General features: G+C 43.0%; 1 protein-coding gene across 2 annotated transcripts in view; it reads right to left on the bottom strand.

Annotated features, from left to right (window-relative positions):
- The window catches only part of LOC306792817 (tenascin-like), a 41,609-nt gene that overhangs the window by 16,384 nt on the left and 3,782 nt on the right, over positions 1-21,443 (bottom strand). For both annotated transcript variants that reach the window (XM_079290151.1, XM_079290152.1), the window contains exons 2-4: positions 6,331-6,529; positions 2,081-2,629; positions 35-1,348 (exon numbers count right to left, since the gene is read on the bottom strand). In XM_079290151.1, the coding sequence (XP_079146277.1) occupies positions 35-1,348; positions 2,081-2,558 (1,792 nt within the window). In that variant the 5' untranslated portion in view covers positions 2,559-2,629; positions 6,331-6,529. The remainder of the gene's footprint in view (positions 1-34; positions 1,349-2,080; positions 2,630-6,330; positions 6,530-21,443) is intronic.

Genomic DNA, 21,443 nt, shown 5'->3' with positions numbered 1-21,443 from the left:
CAGCGCAGAAACACACAAAAACAGAGCTTCTTACCTTCTGAGCAGTCTTGTCCGATGTATCCTTCATCGCAGACGCACTGACCGTTCACACAGCGGCCTTTGTCCTGGCAGCTGTTGAGGCAGCTCAGCTCTGCGCAGCTTTCTCCTTCGTATCCGCTCTCGCACGTGCACCTTCCGTCGACGCAGCGCCCCATGTTGTTGCAGTTGCCAGGGCAGACGTGGCCAGAGCAGTCGTGTCCCGAGTAGCCTTCCCGACAGACGCACTGGCCGTCCACGCAGTAGCCCCGGGCCAGGCAGTCGTTGGGACACGCCTTCCGACTGCAGTCCTCTCCGGAGAAGCCCTCATCGCAAACGCACTGCCCGTCGACGCATCGGCCGCGGTTCTGGCAGTTGCTGGGGCAGCTCAGCTCACCGCAGTCCTCGCCGGCGAAGCCCGTATGGCACACACACCGTCCCTCAATGCACTCGCCGTGGCCGTAGCAGTTCGAGGGGCAGGTCCTGATGCTGCAGTCCTCTCCGGCAAATCCCTCCTCGCACACGCACTGGCCGTCAACACAGCGCCCCCTGTGCAGGCAGTCGTTTGGGCAGGAAAGCTCAGCGCAATCTTCTCCCTGGAAGCCGGCATCGCAGGCGCACTGTCCGTTCACGCACTGGCCTCTGTTGTTACAGTTGTTCAGACACGCCAACTGGCTGCAGTCTGCGCCTTGATAGCCGATGTCGCAGATACACATCCCGTTGAAGCACGTGCCCCTGTCGTTGCAGTCGTTGAGGCAGGTGAGCCGAGAGCAGTCGTCTCCACTGAAGCCGGCGGCGCAGACGCACTGGCCGTCCGCGCAGTAACCGTTACCGTGGCAGCTGTTGGTGCAGGTGCGTTGTCCGCAGTCCTGCCCGGCGTACCCCTCGTCGCAGTAGCAGGTGCCGTTCTCGCAGCGTCCGCGGTCGTAGCAGTCTTTGGGACAGATGACTTCAGAGCAGTCGGAGCCGGTCCAGGGTTCGTCACACAGGCAGTCTCCATCTTCGCAGCGACCGCGGCCAAGACAGTTGTTGAGGCACTTGGTTTGCGAACAGTCTTCGCCGAGGAAACCATCCGAGCAGATGCAAACACCTCCAACACACTGGCCGTGTGCTCCGCAGTCCGCAGGGCAGACCTCGGTCCAGCAGTCTGCTCCGGCGAAGCCCTTGAAGCACTCACACTTTCCGTCAACGCAGTGGCCCCGGTTCTGGCAGTTACCGGGACAATCGGGTTTGGTGCAGTTGGGTCCCTTCCAGCCCGGCTCACATATGCAACCACAGGTTTCAGCGCTGTAGTTTCCATGACCGTGGCAGTAAGGTTTAGTTCCCACCTCACCTTTGATAAGAAAGTAAAGACCAATGCAATTGTTACCAATTCAATTACAAAGTTTTGTTGAATATGCAATCAACTTGAGTTTCTGGCATTGACGCGATAGCTTATTTGCTTTCTTGAGAGTTAGAGGAGAAGATCGACACCACTCACCTGCTCACCTTTCCCTTTTCAAGGGTTTCGGAGAACTACGTTTGCATTTAAGTGATGAAAAAAGTAAAGCCAGTGTTTGGTTTTCCCATTGTGGCTTTAAATCTTAAACATCGTGTATTTTATGGAGGGTTACCTGCAGGACTATTTCTTGGTTGTTTTTTGTTCCAGGCGTTATGCTAAGCTAATCAGCAGCTGGCTTTATATATCGACGGCATCGATCTCCTTTAACTCTCAGCAGGAAAGCGAATATCGCATCTCCCAAATGTTAATCCCTTCCTTTACGAGCGCATCACTCAGAAACAGTCCAAAGCTTATCTCATCAGCTATTAGAAGAGAAGACCTTTTCACTTTCATTGATATGCAGCAACTGTATCTCATGGCATTTGAGCCAAATAAAGGCCCTTTCAAACTGGAGAGTATTTCACCCCCACACTGGATTCCCCAACAGATGAATGGAACAGATGTGCCGTGTGGTATTCTTAACGTAGCACTTTCCAATGCAGTTTGAGGGAAACAAAGGATTATTTTACCGTACTTGCTGTAAGCTACATACCAGACAAAGCACGACAGACAAACCACACCTACCCGTGACCTGTGCACCGCAGCAGGGCCCGTCGCCGCTGCACTGATCTCTAAGTGCTGAAACTTCTCCTTCAAGCATCTCCAGTCGGCTCATGAGGACTTTCAGGCCGGGCAGGTCTTCGGCACAACCACAGGCCTGCCGAGGTACGTTGATGCGGTGGGTGAAGACGATCTGGTTCTCCCCATCGAGCGTGTGCTCGGCGATGTGCTCGCCCGAGGACACGGCTGCATCTTTGGGACGGAGCTGCGTGCTCCCCGGAGCGTCCAGGTCCACCGAGCACAGGGAACTGGCGGGAACATTGATGTTGTAGACGTGGTTGAACACCACGGGATGGTCCGCACTCGGCAGCGTGATGTTCCGTTCTTGAGAGGGCTCCGGAGTCCGTCGTCGATGCCGGAGGATTTGCTTAACGAGACCAGCGTTTGATAAACTGAGCAAAGCGGTGAGGAGGAGGCAGCTCAGGACGCCTCGTGTGCCCATGTTAGATGTGGGATTAGTGAAATAAATATCCGTTTGAACCTCTGAATGAAGGCCAAGTTAAGGTGAGGGTTCTGTAAGACAGAATGAAGGTATTCCATCACACAAATGTAAAGCTGCAACGATTAGTCAAAACATATTAAGGATTTTTACACTCGGGAACTTCACTTGCTACCTGATGTTTCCATCCTGGCTGATTCCGCAGCTGATGGAAGAAGCCAATAAGAGAGCCAATCGTCGGATAGTTTTGAAACAGAGATGCTTTCTTTTTATGGGTCACAAGCCAAAAAACACTGTTTAAGACAAATGGGTCCAGTTATAAACCCAATGGTTTGGTAATGGCAGAATTCATTAAGTCTTAAGCGTGAAGTGTCTCAGAAGTATTTACCTGCAGTTGCTAAACAATCAACGATATGAAGTTATGATGCTTTTTTTATATTGATATTACTGCACTTTTCTAATTCCCACTGCAACGCTGCAACAAATGCATTCAAATGTGTTCATTGGAACAAACAGTCAGAGGAACCAGGAGCCCTTCACACTATTCAAACTGACTCCAGGCTTCTTCTGTGGCCCACCCAAGACTTCTTTTGTTTCTGTGAGTCAGTCTGATTATTATTTACAGTTTGTGCGACATTTCTAACTGACAACACAATACCGCAAGCCACCGTGGGTGCAGGAGTTCGCTGTATAGAAAAAAAAGCTGTTAAAACCAAAGACTCCATAGCTCCATTGTTATGACGTCAAGTTGAAACGGACAACATGGGAATCTCTACCATCCATCCCATTTGACATGAATGCTGCAAAACTCAAACCAAAACTCTGAATATCTTCTACTTCATCAGAATCTAAATAAACAAACTACAGTCACAAGGTTCAGGGTTGATGGGCAGAATGAACCCGTGTGTATTCATCTTTCTTTCCAAAATATGCAGGAGCTCTTCACAGGTAGTGATGAATATTTCCTGCTAAAGATTTATATTTGGGGAAAAGCAGTAAAACAGATTAAGAAGCAGGAATCAACAGACCATATAATGTCGGGCTGTTGGCCAACAGCAACAAGCTGACAGGACATTTTGTGGTTTCAGAGTTCACCGTTGTCCTTAACTTTCTATTTCTTCCTTTTTTCGTGTTTTTTTTTTTTTTTACTTGATTATATTTGGACGACAGGCTGCATGATTTATTCCCTAAATCAAACAAATACTTACTGTCACCACAGTACCTCTTAACCCCTCTCATCAATCCTCTCTCCTCTCCTTTCTCACCCTGACCTCTGACCTTTTCTTTCTCCTCACCAGCATTTTTTGTTTTTGCACCCCCACCACCTAAGACACAGATGGAAACCTGAGCTCGAGTTTTACAAACCCTCGCACATCTGGCGAGTGGTGGGATAAAAGGCAGGTTGTGGCAGGTTGTAAATCAGAAAAGCCGAGTCTGTCGATATGTTTCTGATCTCCTTCTAGAAAACTTCACAAGACACAAAGAGGGATCGTTTGCAGGCCTCGGAGGTAAAGAATGAATCTTATAAAAACATCATCGGCACACGTTTCAGCTGAAGATGCTCAAAAGTGCCTCCGTCTAGCTATTCTATGCATTTTCTAAAGACATCAAATAGGATTCATACACAGAGTTTCATACTGTAGACATAATGCTTCCAGTAAAAAGCCAAGTTAACGTCTTTTAAAGGAGACGAGGGGTTGACCGAGGACACCTGATGAGACTACGGGACATGGGAAGACAATTTGGAGAGATAAATTGAAATGAACATAACCTGTTCACTAAGCTATAATCCAGAGGTGCTGTAGCTTTAGTACTCTTCCCTCGTGCTGGCAGACAGAAGGGAACTTTTCCGTGTGGAAAAGAGAAACTGGGAATGTTGGCCCCGGACTGCCGACATCTGTTTTGCGTAGTCAAAAAAAGAAAGAAGGCGCACAGTGGTTCTTGTTTGGTTTCCAGGCAAGAAGTGAAAGTGTGACACGCGTGCGTCGTCTCTGATCATCTTTGTGCAAATCAGCCGGCTGAAGAGCTTCTGGTGACGAGACACAGACGAGGTCGTCTTCGTTTCACATCAACGGGAGCAGCACGAGTGCATCGCGTCTGCAGTCTGGACGCACTTACGGAAAACATTTGTGGCCGACGGCGGCGTGTCAGGACTCAGCGCAGCGAACATTAATCTGGTGCATCTGCTGGTTTGTTCATCTGTGATATTTTAGCTTTTTTTTTTTTATTTGTCTGATCCTTCTGGCACAGCTCAAGAAAAGCTAATTGGGACTCGTTACTGTAGCAGATACGACAATAGCAGAAACCGTAACACCTCACCAGCATATTGCACATTTCCCCCACTGCTGGACAGATGAAGTGTTCCTTTAAGAATAATAAACCGGAGCTTTAGGTGTTCCCATGTGAGCCGGAACAGACTTCACTTTCAATTTGCAAGCATCGGGTCTCTCCTCAATCAAGGAGAAAGAGCTTAACGATTTGTAAAAAGAGACTTCTCTTTCCTTCTTTGGAGCATGAAAATTAAACCATTTTGATCGTTTGATCGTTGTTTCAGTAATTTTTCAAGCAAAAAAGCCCCCAAATCTGCTGGCTTCAGCTTCACAAATGTGATGAGGACAACGAGCGACGTGGATTATTGGACGAGTAAGCCCGTCACAACATCCTCAGCCCACACAAGCGCCGTCGCTCAACTGACCCTGAAGTCCAACACATTTAAGAAGTGTGATGTTGAGTTATGATCGACCCCTGGCTCTTTGAGTGCACAGGGGGGGGGGGGGGGGGGGGGCTCGGGCTATTAAACCAGCTGTCCCTCAGACTGTGGTTTTGTTTCACGGAGACGCTTCCTCCCTCTGCTGCACGGACACATCCCAGGACGGCCAGCAGCACATAGCAGAGAGGCAGGAAGACGTCCCCACACTGAAGACGAGACATGACGCAGATACGAGTCATGGGGACGAAACTAAAAAGGAACTAAATGATTACAATCTTCCTCCGCTGAAAACATTCAGAAGCTAAAACCACCGAAAGCCAGACTTTGATTTCAATTAAGCGGAGCTAATGGATGGCATGGATGAAGTCGGGTTTTTTGTTCTCCTTGCCCACACTGGCAGACGCTGCCATCCACTTTTCCCTTGAATTTAATCTCCATGATGGAAAAACGACACACGATGAAAACAGAATCGCATTGCAGAAGGTAATGTGATGAATCATCAGGCTGCAAAGCTGCAACCAGAGGAAGCAGACACACACACACACACACACACACACACACACACACACACACACACACACACACACACACACACACACACACACACACACACACACACACACACACACACACACACACACACACACACACACACACACACACACTTTATTTTTACTTTTAGGAGTATTGATCTACAACCTGACAAAAATCGGAGAGAATCTTTTTGGCTTGAAGCGTGCTGGCTGCTGATCAAAGCTTCCACTTGTTCTACTCCCTCAGCAGTCAGTCATCTCTGATCCTGCATTGGCTGCTCTGTGTGTGTGTGTGTGTGTGTGTGTGTGTGTGTGTGAGAGAGAGACTGAGGAAGAGGTTGCAGTATACTCTGAGAATATACTTCCAATAACGCCTTCTGGTATCGTAGTAACCTGCGCTAGACTGCTGAAGAAAGGTATGTAACCGCTATTGTATACACTTCTAATATGGAAACAATAATTCAAGAACAATGCACAGGTCAAGAAAATAGACATGAATTCCAAGGAAATGTCGATAAATATATCTTCCTACCTGTCACAAGCACTTGCAGGTTGGATGCGGCGCTCCTCCGAGTCTTCACGCGTTCATTGAGGCCAAATAAAAAGTGATGCTTTGCTCTGTTGTGACAACTGCAGCCTCTCCAGCAAGGTAGCAGCTCTGTCAGTCAGTCCTCCCTCAGCCAGCTCCCTTATCGCTCCTTCACAGCTCAGACTGGAGTTCAGCTCTTTTACTGACAGAGAGAGAGAGAGAGAGAGAGGGAGAGAGAGAGGGAGGGGGGGAGAGAGTGAGAGAGTGTGAGTAAATGTCTTTTAAAGTGTGAGCAGTAGTTTAGGTCAGACCCCCAATTGCTTAGACTCCAACCCTTAAATAGCCATCATTTCCCCCTCCCTCTCTGCTGCCTTTAAATGAGATGCCAGTGTTACTGGGAGTCATGACGGAGCGAGCAGCGTTCGTGGTTGCGCAGGAAAATTAGAGGGGGAAGCCGGCAATGAGAGGAACGTTAAGTCCGAATGTAGACAGCAGACAGACAGTTTCCCGTCAATGAGTTTGCAGTAATGATTTACGATCGTCTCCCCGCGCAAATAAAGAACAATCAGTGTTCTCTTTCCTCAAACATATTATATTTGAGGAAATCCCTACAAACAACTGCTTCTGATTTCCATACTTTGCACAAATCCCTCACATGTGACTCTTCCACCAGCTCTGTCACAGTGATGGATATCCAACCACATTTTATTACTGCTATGCATGAAAGCACTCTTAATCAAATACATGTGTGGCACGTCCCCTGATTGAAGAGCTCCAGTGATTGTCCAGTTGGTGACGCATTGATAAAAAAGTGCAGAAGTGGACGTTTACGAGCGAAGCCAATTTTCTTATTTCCTGGAGGAAATGTTCTCTCTCTCTCTCGGACAGTTGCTTCTGAAACAGACACGGTTCATTTCTCATACATTTGACAGATGATGAGCAGGACGTTCATTGCGGGACGGTCGGGTCAACGACGCCACGAGATGCAAAAACAGCAAGTGTCTGTTCGTCAGCACAGGACATGAATATGAGCATGTCTGAGTTCAAGTGTGCGATGAAGAGGCTCCACTCACAGAGGCAGGAGGATGAACGCATGAAACCTGTAACATTCGTTCAATCTAATATTCTCCTCAGCTTCAGAAGAGCCCGGGGATCTGGTCTTTTAAATGCAAGGCCTACCGTGCTTCACATGTACTGCACTGAAATACAACCCATGAGGCTCAAGCACCAGCACAGAACAGTGTTCACGTACAAACTAAAGCTACTGCAGCTGTAAACAAAGGGTTGACTGGGGTTCTGATCTTTTGATTCGGACCCAACGAGTGATATGAAGATGGTAGTTTTGAGTTTTTAATGACCAATTAATTGCTTAATGGAGAAATAATCAGCAGATTTATCAATAATGAAAACAAAGAATTGGCATTCAGTTTTTGAGACACTCAATTTCCTTTTTCAAGAAACTCAAAGATTACTTTTTTCTCTCTTTAAGTGCACTAAAATATTCTTCTGTCACTAAAGACGAAACCGGATCATACCCCGTCCATACAGGGGCTGACGTGCACTCGGTGCAGTCCTCTATAACCTCAACAGGCTGAAAGTGACACAAAGAAAAGCAAAGAGTCTCCGGTCTGCCCGTTGGACGGGGTTGTAACCATAGAGCGAGTGGGTCATGGGTAGTTTGGGCTCAACCGTTCACTTAAAATGACCCATGAGGTCAGTGAATGTTTTGGGGTTTTTTCCAACATGAATATAAATTACAAGAAACTGACTTTTTTTTCATTTATGGGCAAAACATGCGACCAAAAACATGCATGTTGATACGTACAAAATGCTGTTTATATGCAACAACGTGGAAAGAGCCAATGAAAGAGTCATGTTTCATGTGGACATGGATTACAGGGAAATATTTACATTGTTAGTTACAGAATGTTGAATTATGAAGCTCTATAATTACTGTTTTTAGATAGAGGCGTTAACGTAGGAGGTAAATGAACAGTTTGATCTTTCTTTAGTGAAAGAGTACAAAACTAAGAAAGAACAGGGAAACAAAGTTGAAATGTGTTGTTTGATTGATTACTCTTTAAATAGTTAGTTTTTGTGCAGCGGTTGCACATGCAGCTCTCGTCAGTGACGGTCACCAGGAACGTCCAGTCTGCATGGTTTAGATTTACTCTTTCATGAACTTCAGCTTCCTTTAGTGGTTCGAAGTGTTCCTTCGTCTTCACGGTGGAGGTTTTGTCGCAATGTTAAGCAAACTAAATTTGGATCTTGCAGCTACAGATGTATTTATAATGCAATCAATTAAGAACTGCACTCCGTTGATTTTCATTTAACAACCTACGGGACGTCTAAAACCAACTGGATGCAGCGGAGCTGATTCAGGTTCATTCTAATAAGGTGAGTTTCGTCTTTTATTGACAGTTTGTAGATCCGTTTTCACTTTTTTAAATAATCAGTATCAAAAAGCCACATTAATTATACTTAATATAAATATATGTATTCAATGTTGTAAAACTGCCAAGGGCAGTGAATACTTGAGTGCTTTATCCTGGATGCACAGAATCATGTTGTACCGTATCTGTTGCTCTAGTCTTCTACATTGAGAGGGTTTTTCCAGCGCTGGGTCACCAGATTTATGATCAACAAACTGTCAGTAACTCATAAACACAGCAGCACAGCTCAGCTCCTTCTTAGACGACCTCATTCGTTTTAATGACTCTTGTAAAGTCGTGACAGTTGCGAGAATCTGTATCTGCCTACAAACAGATTGTTGCATGATTACAGCTGCTCCTCCGATGCTGGAGGCTGAAATAAAGACACCGAGCATCCTCATATGTGGCGTTACAACCTCACCAGTCCGACTCGGAGTGAGCGCCGGGCCATGTGCAGACGCTGAGCAGACCAGAGACGTCACAGCTCACACAAACATGAACTAATATGGCTCTGAAGTGCTTCGCAAATCCCTCTCAGGTCGCTCCGGAGGATGCCACCAGAACCACAGACGAGCAAACTGTGCACGGAGACCCCTTTGTTGTCTCGGCACGGTAGCTCTCATGAGCTTGTGTGCTTTAGATTAAGAGGATCTGCACGTGCAGGCATCAGTTGAGGGATTGTATTGACACTGGGTGAACGAGCCGTACAGACTGACCCTTTGTTAACAGCTGTGTTTGGCCGGGTTGAGTTGGAGCTTAATCAACCACAGGGCCATGCGATCAGTGATCAGTCATTCGTCACCGCAGTTAATGTCACAGCGATGAGAAGCATGACACAAAGCATGACGCACACAATTCATATCATGAATGCATTATATAAGGCCAGTTGGCTCCATTTCTACTGAACACTAATAAAACACACTTTTGCAGAGAATATACACAAAATGAAATGTTAAGCGCTCGCCGAGGTTTTTACGGCCGACACAAAACAGGAAATGTGTGTACTAAGTTTGATGACAATGCATCAAATACTTTTTGAGAAATGATCTTAAAAACAGACGTCCACCTCGTGGCGCTAAAGGAAAAAGTCAGTGGATCATCAAAGGCAGTGCATCCTCTGGAGACTATGAACGTTTCAACGTTTCACAGCAATAGATCCAACAGGTCGAGATATTTCAGTCTTGAACAAAGTGGTGGACCAATCGTCCGACAATGACCTCCCAATAAATGAATATATTATCTTAATTCATATTAAAAGTGTTCAGAGAACTCCCAACACTTGAACAGGTTCAAAACACAGCCCCGGCTTTACAAAAGGAACGCGCGTCTGGCGTCGACGATCCAATTTGTTGAGTTAATGGTTTTATTGAGTTTGGAGGAGAAATTATCATCGTCAATTAAAACAGACAAAGAAACATGAACGACGTGCATCGACTGCGTTAGGAGTCTTTTGTCGGGGCTGCATGCCTCTGTGGACCCGGTGTGTAAAGCGAAGACGTTCGGAGGTTATTAAACTTAAAAAGAGAGTCCTGAAATAAAGAGAGGAAACTCAGGAGTAGATTAAAGAAGAAGTTTAACATAAACTCACCTTTGGCTGTATTTGCCGACTACTTGATGATAAATAACTTCACAATCTTTACTTCAAATAAATGATAAAGCAGAGAATTCTGTGTGCACAATATATCGTCACAACGATGCTGCAGCTTGCCAACTCAAGAAGCCGGTGGAAACGTGCACGTTTGTTGAACGTTGTGTTCGGGATATTTCTATGGAACAGTTCAGCTTCTAACTTTTGAATAACAGTCTGTTTGAGCAACGAATGCAGTTAAAAAGTGTTTTGCTACATTTTTGAATCGTGACCCATCAAAGCAAAGCAATGGCTACCTTTGCTACAGACTGTGTGTGTCTGTGAGTTTAAGATCATTTAATGTCAATAGTACTTGTACTGAAGAGACACAGACTTATTTCACTAGGAAATTAGAAGTAAAGTTGTGTAACCGTTTTCAATCTTTCTCTCAGTGGTTTCTGCTTCAATCCATATTTGCTGCAGTTTAACCAGATAAATCTGTTGAATTCATTTACAAACAGAGTCTGGATTACATAGTCTATAAAGGGTAACATGTGATCGGTATCTTAGTCACAAAATCAAAAAAATCAGCCGATAGTATATCACATTTTTTAAACTGCCCAAAATCGATAGAAATATCTTTAAAAAATCCAGTATTTGCCGGCCTATAAGATGATGTACACCATCTTTTGTAGCTTATAAACAAGGATAACCTTCTCTTCAGTTTTCTTCATGCACAGCTGATTCTGCTGTGACGGTAGTTTCATATTGTGGCTCCAAACACGTCATTTTGTGCCTTTAAAAAGCTCCGGCTGAAACCAGTGCCGGATAAGTTCGAGCATTACTGCAGTGGCACCGCCTGCTGAGCTTTACCTGGTTTCCAGGCCTTCTCTCATTCCATCCAGCTGACATTTCACCCCCACTGTGGGAGATGGCCGTCTTCACAGAGGCTACTCAGTCTGGCCTCAGTTAAGCAGCTACACAGCGCTTTCATGCACACAGCTGCAGGAACTCTGCGGTCTCAACTTGGACGAGGACATATGGAAAATGTGTGGGAGCATGAAGCGATCGTTCTCATCGAGAAACGGTCTAATAAAAATATCTGGTCAGTCTATGAGGAAATGTTAAATGATTGTAAAAAAGTTGACGTGAAACCCGTTCCTAATTTAAGGCTAATTTCCACAGTAAATGAGTGAAATACGGCAGCGCTAACGTCCACCAACTGCATCACATTCAACTGGGAACAGACGAGCAGTAAATGACTTCCTCTGCAGACGAGCCGGCTGGCCATCAATACCTGTCAACAGTGGCTCCGCTGCACAGAGGGCATGAAGTTTACATATAAATACGTCATGACGATAAATACGGTGCATTTCAAACTAGACGTCAGGCCCCATTGAGGCAGCACAGCGCACCATGTTCCCTCTGCAGATGACAGGAAGGACAGGGGTGTCTGCAACTGATCATCTGTTTAAGAGATCCTTTCATGTCGGATAAAAGAAGGCCGGCGACACGTAAATGAGATGTTCCGTTAGAGGAGATTCATTTACTTTGAGCAATGGAAACAGAGCATTTGTACAACGTGGCAAACATTACATTGTTCATGGGGGATGACATTTTATAGTCGCTGTGCATCTGCAGGAAAGCCATCAACGTCACACATCGCCTGCACCACGTCCCTCACACACACACACACACACACACACACACACACACACACACACACACACACACACACACACACACACACACACACACACACACACACACACACACACACACACACACACACACACACACACACACACACACACACTAAAGTCACTAGAGACAAACTCAGCCTCACATTTAATCTCTTTTATATCATTTTTTAATCTAAAGCTGAACCAAAGCACGTCTGACTTCTGTACTTTCATCTACTTTAGTACCTGGGAAACAAGTACCAGGAACCTTAAGTTCCAGGGAAAGTCATTGTAACTGTAACACTTGAGATGAGTAGCAGAATAAAAAGGTATCAAAGTAAAGGCAGCAGTCCGAATGAGCCAAAGCTACCACAGGAGGAAACTTCAGCACCGTCAATGCGTGAAAAGCCACGAACATGTTTTGTTGATGATTGCATTTGTATAAAATGTGGTAGGAAACATTAACGAACGCACACAAGGCACAACCAAATATTTACCACATTAGGTCACGAGATTTACAAGAGCGTAGCGGACGAATTTAGAAACGGAGAGGAAAAGAAAAACTAGGTGCCAATCACATCAGCGGAGGGTGTTTCCATGAGAACCCCATCCAAAGGTTCATCACGTCAGTACTGCTCAGTCATCGGCATTTGTAGAAAGAACAAGTTCACAAGAACACAGAATTCATGAACAATAATTCAACCCTTCTAAGTAAGTCTACATCTGGAAACTAAACAAAATACTGACATGTTCTTGTTTCAAACAGCGTAAAGATTGTTGATTTTTCTATTTGCAGGAGGGTTCTCTCTCTTGAAGAGCGGTTTCACTTCAAACTGACACCTCTAATCTTTTCCAGGAGACCATCACCAACCATTATGCGGAGCAATCAGAGTTAAGATGAAGATGGGTTTTTGTTGACATTCTCAAACAGAAAGAAATGTAGAGAGCTCAGCAGCTGCTTTGTGATCCAAACAACAGAAGAGGAGAGGTGATGTCACGCTCATCAGGCATGCTGGGAACGTTGGTTCAAGTCTAACTACTGGATAAACATGTCCACGTTAAGTCAAACATCACCGTGCCAAGTGTCCATTAATCGGAGTCATTACTGGAAATGGAATGTAATCAAAACTTTAAAAAACAGCTAATATCAAACTGTTAGTTTGATATTATGATAATAAAGTAAACGGAGTGATTTGTGGCTGCGATCATTCCTCCCATCCATACCGGCAGTGAAGAGACCCTTTTCTAGAGTAGGAGACAAAATCACAAAAAATCATGAATGACGTCACGATGACTACGTCCACTTATTACATACAATAAGAAGTGGACGTAGTCATCGTGACGTCACCCATTGTTTTTTCGTCGTCGCCATCTTGGGAAATGGCCGTATGTTGTTGTTTTTCCGCAACCAACGAACAGCACCTGTCAATCACCGTAAGCCCCGCCCCTAAAGCATCCCCTGCTTTATGGTCTGTGTGACTCTAAATGGACCATAATGTACTAAATGAACATCATGCTGTATTGAAGAAGACTTGAAACTAGAGATTGAGACATAAACTCATGTTTACAATGTTTACTGAGGTAATAAATCAAGAGAGAAGTAGAGTCATTTTCTATAGACTTCTATACAACCAGAGGAGTCGCCCCCTGGTGGACACTAGAGAGAATGCAGCTTTAAAACACTTCCTCATTGGCTTCACTTGGCACAACCGGAGGTTGCCGCCTGTAAAAAAGGCAATCAAAGGTTCAATGAATGCTAATAAAGAGTATTTTACCAGTGGATAGTGCCGACAAACAAGAGGGCAGATGATTCTGTATCAAGATAGCCTTGAAAAGATGAGAACAATTCCATAAAAAGTACCAACAACGTTGATGTTCCAATGTAAACATTTCTCAGGGCCAAATCGAGCCTCATTGCAAGGAGGGAAAAGCACATGCCACAGACTGAACACAGACTGTGGCAAACACCAAACCACCGTGTCTTCCTGCTGCTCGCGAGTCAAGTTCGTCCAAATATGAAGTCAGAAGTTTACTGGCTTTACGTCCTTGTGGAGGAGATCGTACAGATCTCCTCCACAAGGACTTAAAACCTGATCAAACAAATCTTAATCCACTTCAAAAGTGGGAAAAGAAAAACCCAGAAGCCCAACGTGTGCTGATGTTCATTTTCTAGTTCTCTAGTGAGCACGTCACGCTTGTCAAGTCAGCTATTCATCAATGTTCATTCGTTTCCATTGCGGATTCAGTTTCTCTGGTTTATTTAACGGGTCAATTCCCCCCAAATGACACAAAGACATATTTTGAATGAACCCCATATGTTATAAAGCCACGCAAATACAATCAGTTGTATGTGTGGCGCTTTTGAGCAATTCGTCTCTGAGATTTATGCCTCCAAGCCAGTATGAGGGAAGGAATTTCTTTGGTTGTGCTGAAAGCATTGAAAATAAATTTGAAAAACTGAAAATCAATGAAAATGTCCCACTCGCTGTGATGATCCAGAGACCTCACTGTGAAGAGTTTTCACTTCTACAGAAGAGACAGTCCGTAAGAAATAAGGATGAAATGTGTGTTTTGTAATATGGATGAATTAAACCTTTACTGCTGAACTAGAGGAGCAAACATAGCAGGTGACAGTTACTAATTTATGGTTACATGAACCTAAAGTCAATCAACAGAAAAAAATGTATTAATCGATTTTTCAAGGGAAAATGGTGAAACAATGCTGAAAATTCTCAGGTTTCAGCTTCTCGAATGGCAGAATTTCCTGCTTTTCTTCTTCTTACATCACTGTAAACTGAATATTTGGGCTTTGGACTGTTTGATACAAAACAAGACATTTAAAGATGTCACATTGGGCTCTGCAAAGTTATTATTGGCATTTTTTCATGATGTTTTATATTTGTAGAGCGTATAAATTGGGGGACAAAAGACAGACGAATCGATAATGGAAATATTATCATAGTGGCAGCCCAAGAATGAACATGAACAGTATTTAATATGACATTTAAAAAGGTAAAATCGCTGAAATCTAACAGACATTACACACATTAATACCTAGTACCGGTACTTCATTTCAATAGAGGAAGATGCTCTGAATGGTTCAACAGCTGTTCAATGTGATTGAAGACTGAAGTCTGTGAAGGGATTTCTTCGAGCAGAGACATCTCTAAAGACGGAGCGGAGAGGAGCAGCTCCTCGGCCTCGCCGACCCAAACCAACCAAAACAATCTGCTGCCCCCATGACAACCACACCGCTGCCTTCAGATGTGGGCGATCGTGGGAGGAGGAACGTTTCCATCGACGTTACTCATGCGATTGTCCTCACACGGACATCCTGCTTACAAATTGAGCTTTGGGGAGATTCTGCACTGAATGCATCTTATTTAACAGACAATCAGCGAGCAGTCGCCGAGGCTGCAGCTGCTTTATGGATGATTGAGTGATTTAAGAGGTGATGGAGACTTTATTGGTATTTTTGCACAATTAGAGACTGATTACAAGCAGTGACTATTAAATTACATGAAGTTAAATGAGGTTTTGCTGCTGCTGTCAATGTAAAATGAATATCTTAGTGTTTTAGACTGTTCGACAAAACACAACATGATGTCATCTTGAGCTCTAAACAAAGTGACATTTAACTGACTAAACACTGAATCAATTAATAAACAAGAGTCTCCAGCAGCGCTATTCCAGCTAACGTCGGCATGCTAACATGCTGATGTTTAGCTGGTATAAGATTTAAACCGTTAACCATCTTTTTTGGCATAACATAACAACGAAATACAGCAGAAGCTGAATGTCACTATTTTTGCAGGTATTTGATCTTAAACCAAAGTATTTGACAAATCACTTTCGACCCCGATGGAGGCGCTAGAGGAAGTGTCAAAGGACCGCCAAAGTAAGAGGGATTAATCCTCTAGTGAACATGAACGTCTGCATTCTGCACATATTTTGATCGTCATTTTCATCCTCGGAAATATGATGATTTTCTTGCTTTTTCTTGTCTTTGCACATTGAACATCACGTGTTTTGAAGAGTTGGTCAGACAAATAAAGACACAAAGATGTGACTTTGGACTCTGGCAAACATGGCTGGACAATTTTCTGACACTTTATTGACCAAACAATCAGAAAATAATCAGCAGATTAATCCGAAATTAAAACTATAGTTAGTTGGGGCCCCGATAATTACTGTTCTTTAAAAAGGCCCACGAGTTACAAGTTATTGAAGAAGTTTGGACTCATGCAACACTTCGTCCCATGCTGAGAGAAATTGAATACTACAAGTTATTTTTTAATCCTGCACAAGTGTCGCCGTGACAAACTGGTTTGCCCTGTGAGGTCATGGAGATGTGACCCCGGCAGTTTGCACTCAGACATACTTTCTAAGTTGCATTGAGCATCAGTTTGTGTTTGTCTCAAACTGCCTTCCATCTCCAGGAGAACGTGACTGCTGACACAAACATCTAAAACAGTGAGATCGATGAGGGGAGACGCTCAGCGAAGGAGGCCGTCGGTCTGAACCAGATGTGCCGACACATCAGCCAACTGCTGTTTTCAACAACTCCTAAATAATAGACAGTTACATTACAGCTGAACCCTGTTATTTTAGAACATTCCGAATTAATACACTAAAATACAGTCAACAAATACAGTAGACAGCCGAAAAATCTGAGATGTCCAGTATTCATACCTTTTACTGAAATAATCTGTTACAAGTAAAAGTCCTACCTTTAAAACCTTAAGTTAAATTACATAAGTATTAGAATCAAAATAACGTATTTTAGAATAATATATCACAGGATTACAATTATTATGCATCAACGTGCAAGCATCACTCATGTTGCAGCTGGTAAAGGTGGGTCTAATTTTAATATACTACAGGGTAGCGTAACCCATAATAATAATACATATGAATGTATTTGTTGATTTATATTTCGTAATAATAATCCGAGTGTGCACTAGTTAAAGCTGTCAAATAAATACAGTGGCATAAATATACAATATATAATATTTCCCTCTCAGATGCAGAAGGATGAAGTAGCATAAAATGGAAATGCTCAAGTAAAGTACCTCAACATTACATCAAAGTACAGTACTTGAGTAAATGTACCTGATTTACATACATACATACATACATACATACATACACACATATACATTTACTAATTTGTAAATACTTTGCACACAATTCTTTTGACGCAGCAGCGACCACATCTATTCACTCAGAACAATGACGTTAATATGTCTGCTGAATAACACCAAGGATTGTGGATCAATAAAGCAGATTTTGTCAAATATTTGTAATTTCTTAACACTTACATTAAAAGACGTTTGTCCAGTGATTCAACTGGAGCAGATGAAACAAAGTCCTCTAGAAGAATCCTCCAAAACACCACCGGTGGAGTACTGACTGTTATTAATAAACAAAAATCATGAAGTAAACAATGGATTTATCTTTAGCGGAATAAATGAGTAATGTTTGTTGGTGTCGCCAACATTAGCTGATATGCGCATGGGTCATCTGCCTCCCTGCAGGAAGTCTGAAAAAATAAAAAGGAGCCAAAATCAATACCGGTAATCAGCCATCCACTGAACAAAAGAGGTCAGTGCTTCCAGACACAGAGGGATTAGAGCCGGCACGCTTGTCTGGGCGAAGCAGGCTGAACGCTGCCGTCCTGCACTCGGATGGAAGTTTTACGACCAAACATGTCTACTTTTATTGGCTGTCCTGTATAATAATGGTTCCTTTATTCATATTTGTTTCTTTTTGCACTTTGTCATGAAAAGGTTTAAGACCCACTTTTCATCAGAGCTCGCCAATGAACAAGTTCATTTAAAAATTTATTTGATTTAATGTTTCATTTAATCTGAAATGTCTCACATAATAAATGTAAGAAAAAAAAAAGAAAAAAAAGGAGTACTTCACTGGTTCACTGGTTCCAAAAAGCAAAGATGGCGGCGGCAGAAATCCAAGATGGCAACCACCAAAACGCCAAATTGAAGACTTCAAAACCGTAGTTCACGGCCGTATTCCAAGATGGCGACGGAGAAGTCGCCGAACTCATGGCTTCATAACGACGACTACGTCCACTTCTTATATTCAGTCTGTTGTTCAGCGCCTGTCTCTTGAAGCCCCGCTCCCGAAAAAGCCCAGTCTGCTCTGATCGGCTTAGCACGGACCTTTAATGGAATTTTAATTCTAATTTATCATAGAATTCTGCAGGAAAAGGCGACTTAATGAAGGCTAAAGTTAAAGGTCAGTTTAAAAGACGGTTTTAGTAAAAACAAGAAAAACCAAAGAAAAAAGAGCCAACCTGTGGTTTAACTTACAACGACACTCCTGAAGAGAAGGCATCGAGTGACTCACGTCCTGCGTTAAAAGTGTCCAAGCTATGCTGTGTTCGTGCTGTCAGCGGGGGAGAGGTAAAGCTGGCATGGACGCCCTCTCGGTGCCTTTGATGCGTTTCTTTAGGATGCTGCCCCGAAGGAATTCTTGGAAAATTAACCTTTGGCTCCACCGATTTATATTTCAAACCAGAAGTAGCTTTGTGGGGAATCCTCTGCCTGTTTGCCAGAGCGTAACAGTTGTGCAACGTCCAGGACCCACAGAAGAATTCCCCTCTTCTGCCGCTGTAAGTGTTGGATGTTATTCCACCTCAGGAGACAGGGAGGTGATGAATAAATCATTTCTCACTAGTTTTCCTCTGAGGATGTAAAATGTTACCTCGGAGTATCATCAGTTGACTTCATGTCCCAAACATGGAAAGATTTTCAACTTTTTCCCACAAGGCATTGGTCACTGTATGATGCCCACCATACTGAACAATGCTTTCTCTATCACTGCAGCTAATAATACTGTGGAGGCCAGCTGAGTCATTGTCACAGTTAATCACCACTAACTGCAGTCGTTTATCGACGCTCCAACTCCTCAAAGGAAAGACTTGAAACTGTGACCTACATCTTCAGTATATGGTCACATTTTATCATGGTCCCTCTTCATTGATCAGTCAACGAATTGGTCATTTTGGTCTTTGTCGTTTTTTAATGCTTTTATCAGGCTGAATGAATTATTTTTAAGAAACTTATGAGCATGTAGCTGGTAAACACAACATTTAAAGTCGTGCTTTAGGAGGTGTCTTTGTGGAGAAAGTAAGTTTTACAGATCTGTTGATTAAATTGACTTATCAGTTGAGGACGGCCCTATTTTATCGACTTAAAGATATTACATATCTTTCCTATTTTTAGACGGCATTAGAAACTTAATTTATCAATTTCCACATCAGCTCCCCTGCAGAAATCTTTACGGGTCAACAGTGAACATGAATTACAATAATCAAGACGCAATCTTCCCAATCCAGACAAAGAGCCACGATATCAGATCCGTATTCAGTACCTGCAGATAACCGGCCGTTTAGACTTCAGGGAACAGAAAAGATGAACCGGCTCATTCCTACAAGCAAAGACAAATAACTGCTGATCGGTTTCATTACGACAGCAGTGAACGTGTTTTTGGGAGTTGCAGATGGATTTGACCTAAAACCTTTTTTGTAATTACATTTCACACTACAATAAGCCATATGCATTATTTTTCTCTTAATATTGCTGAAGTTACATAACACTATAGATCAATATGCATGCTGCCTTTCCAGTGTTCAGAGTCCGAAAACATTAAAAGTTGCCACGTGAGTGATGTCATACCTGCAACTACTGGAGACCGAACGCACAAGTTACGCAAAAGTGTTTGACGCCATTACATTCTGTTATACAGACTTGTTTTTAAGTAATCCAAACCGCAATTTCTCATCAAAACCGCTTCGTGAACTTGACTCAATCAAAAAAAAAAAAAAAACTGCTGCTGTTTCCATTTTCTTTAAATATTTGGTTTCCAGGGAAACCTTTGACTGAGCATCAGCACAGTTGTGTTTTTAAACATGCTGACAGGAGTTCTCTTACTCCGCATCTTTGGCTAGTAAGTAAACTTTTAGTCCAACAACAATACTTCTGCATGTTTGGGATGAGATCAACAATGGCACCAGATGATGCCGAGCGGTTTGTGATGCATGGCTGAACGCCAGCAGGAGCATAGTTTATCCTGAAAGACTTCTAATCCCACATGCACAGTTCATTGGTATTGTTGCAGATGTGTACTTTGGCACCGACATGAACTACTGTAATTCATAACTTCAGATGCAACACCAGACTCTTACTTTCAGAGGCAATAAACTAGAGCAGACAAAGCCAGAGGTGTCAGCAAAAACCTGATGAATCAGGTCGTCGTGAGATTACATCATCAATACAGGACGACGCAACAGTCTCAATCAAACGTGAGACAATTCTGATGATTAACTTATATTCATGTTTTATAGATCAGTTCTAAGCCATTTATTAGACCGATTCTCGATCCTTTAGATCAACTCTTTGGACAACATTATATTTGCTGATATCACAAAGTCTGCCACGATGTCATTTAAAAAAAATTCAATTCAGGCGTCTGCGATCAATATGAGACCATATACGCCTAAAGATGATATGCATCTTTGTTTTTACCTTTCATGGATTATTGAATCACTATTAAGAATAAGATCCAGATTGATTTAACGTTACACCCCTATTAATTAGAACTTTTGGGTTGCCAGGTTGTGATGAATTCCTTTGACTGATATTTATCCTCTCAATTCATAACAAGTTCTATGAACATGTTGTTCTAAACGGTGGTAAACCATTCATAAATACTCTTTTTCTGATAAAGTCATCAAGTCTGCAGTTATAAAAGCTCAAATAGAGATTTTGGTCTAATATATGCAAAAAGCTTTTCCATAAAGTAAATCCAGTGTAAATTAAAGAACTAAATTGACCCAAATAATGCAGGAGAAGGATAAACATCAGTGAGCCAACAGGATTTCTCACAACCCAATAGTTCTGCAAATAACTGATCTTCACAGCATTGGTCAATCATTTGTTAATATTAAGGCCACAGCTAATTTATTTAGGCATCCTTAGAAATGCACTGCAGGCAAAACAGTGTGCAAGTTACTCGATATGTTCCAGCAGGAGACCGATGTCGTCCCAGCTGTTTTTAAAGTTTGTTTTAAAAACAAAGAGGTTACAAAAAAAATAAATGTGATCCAGTTTATGTACAAATTTGTACCGTTAAAATCTGGACAGAAGCTTTTCCAGCCCGCTGTAGATATTTATCGGGCTACCAATATATCTCTCTTTCTGCATGTCCTGACTGAGCCAATCTCATTCATTGTGTAATAGATATAAAAGCTCAAACTATAAACAGTCTCCTCTTTTCTCCAGGAGTCTTTCCAAGAAGAACAAGGACCCGGGAGAGCCTGGAAGATCTCAGACTTTTTCAGGAAGTTGTTGAAGAATACTCGATCCAAGATTCATCTGTCAACTTTGGATGAACTCAGTTTTATGATAAAAT

Source organism: Melanostigma gelatinosum (genome assembly GCF_949748355.1).
Source record: "Melanostigma gelatinosum genome assembly, chromosome: 18".
Taxonomy (NCBI): domain Eukaryota; kingdom Metazoa; phylum Chordata; class Actinopteri; order Perciformes; family Zoarcidae; genus Melanostigma; species Melanostigma gelatinosum.
The sequence above is the reverse complement of the archived record's forward strand: the minus strand, read 5'-3'. Positions and strand labels throughout refer to the sequence as shown.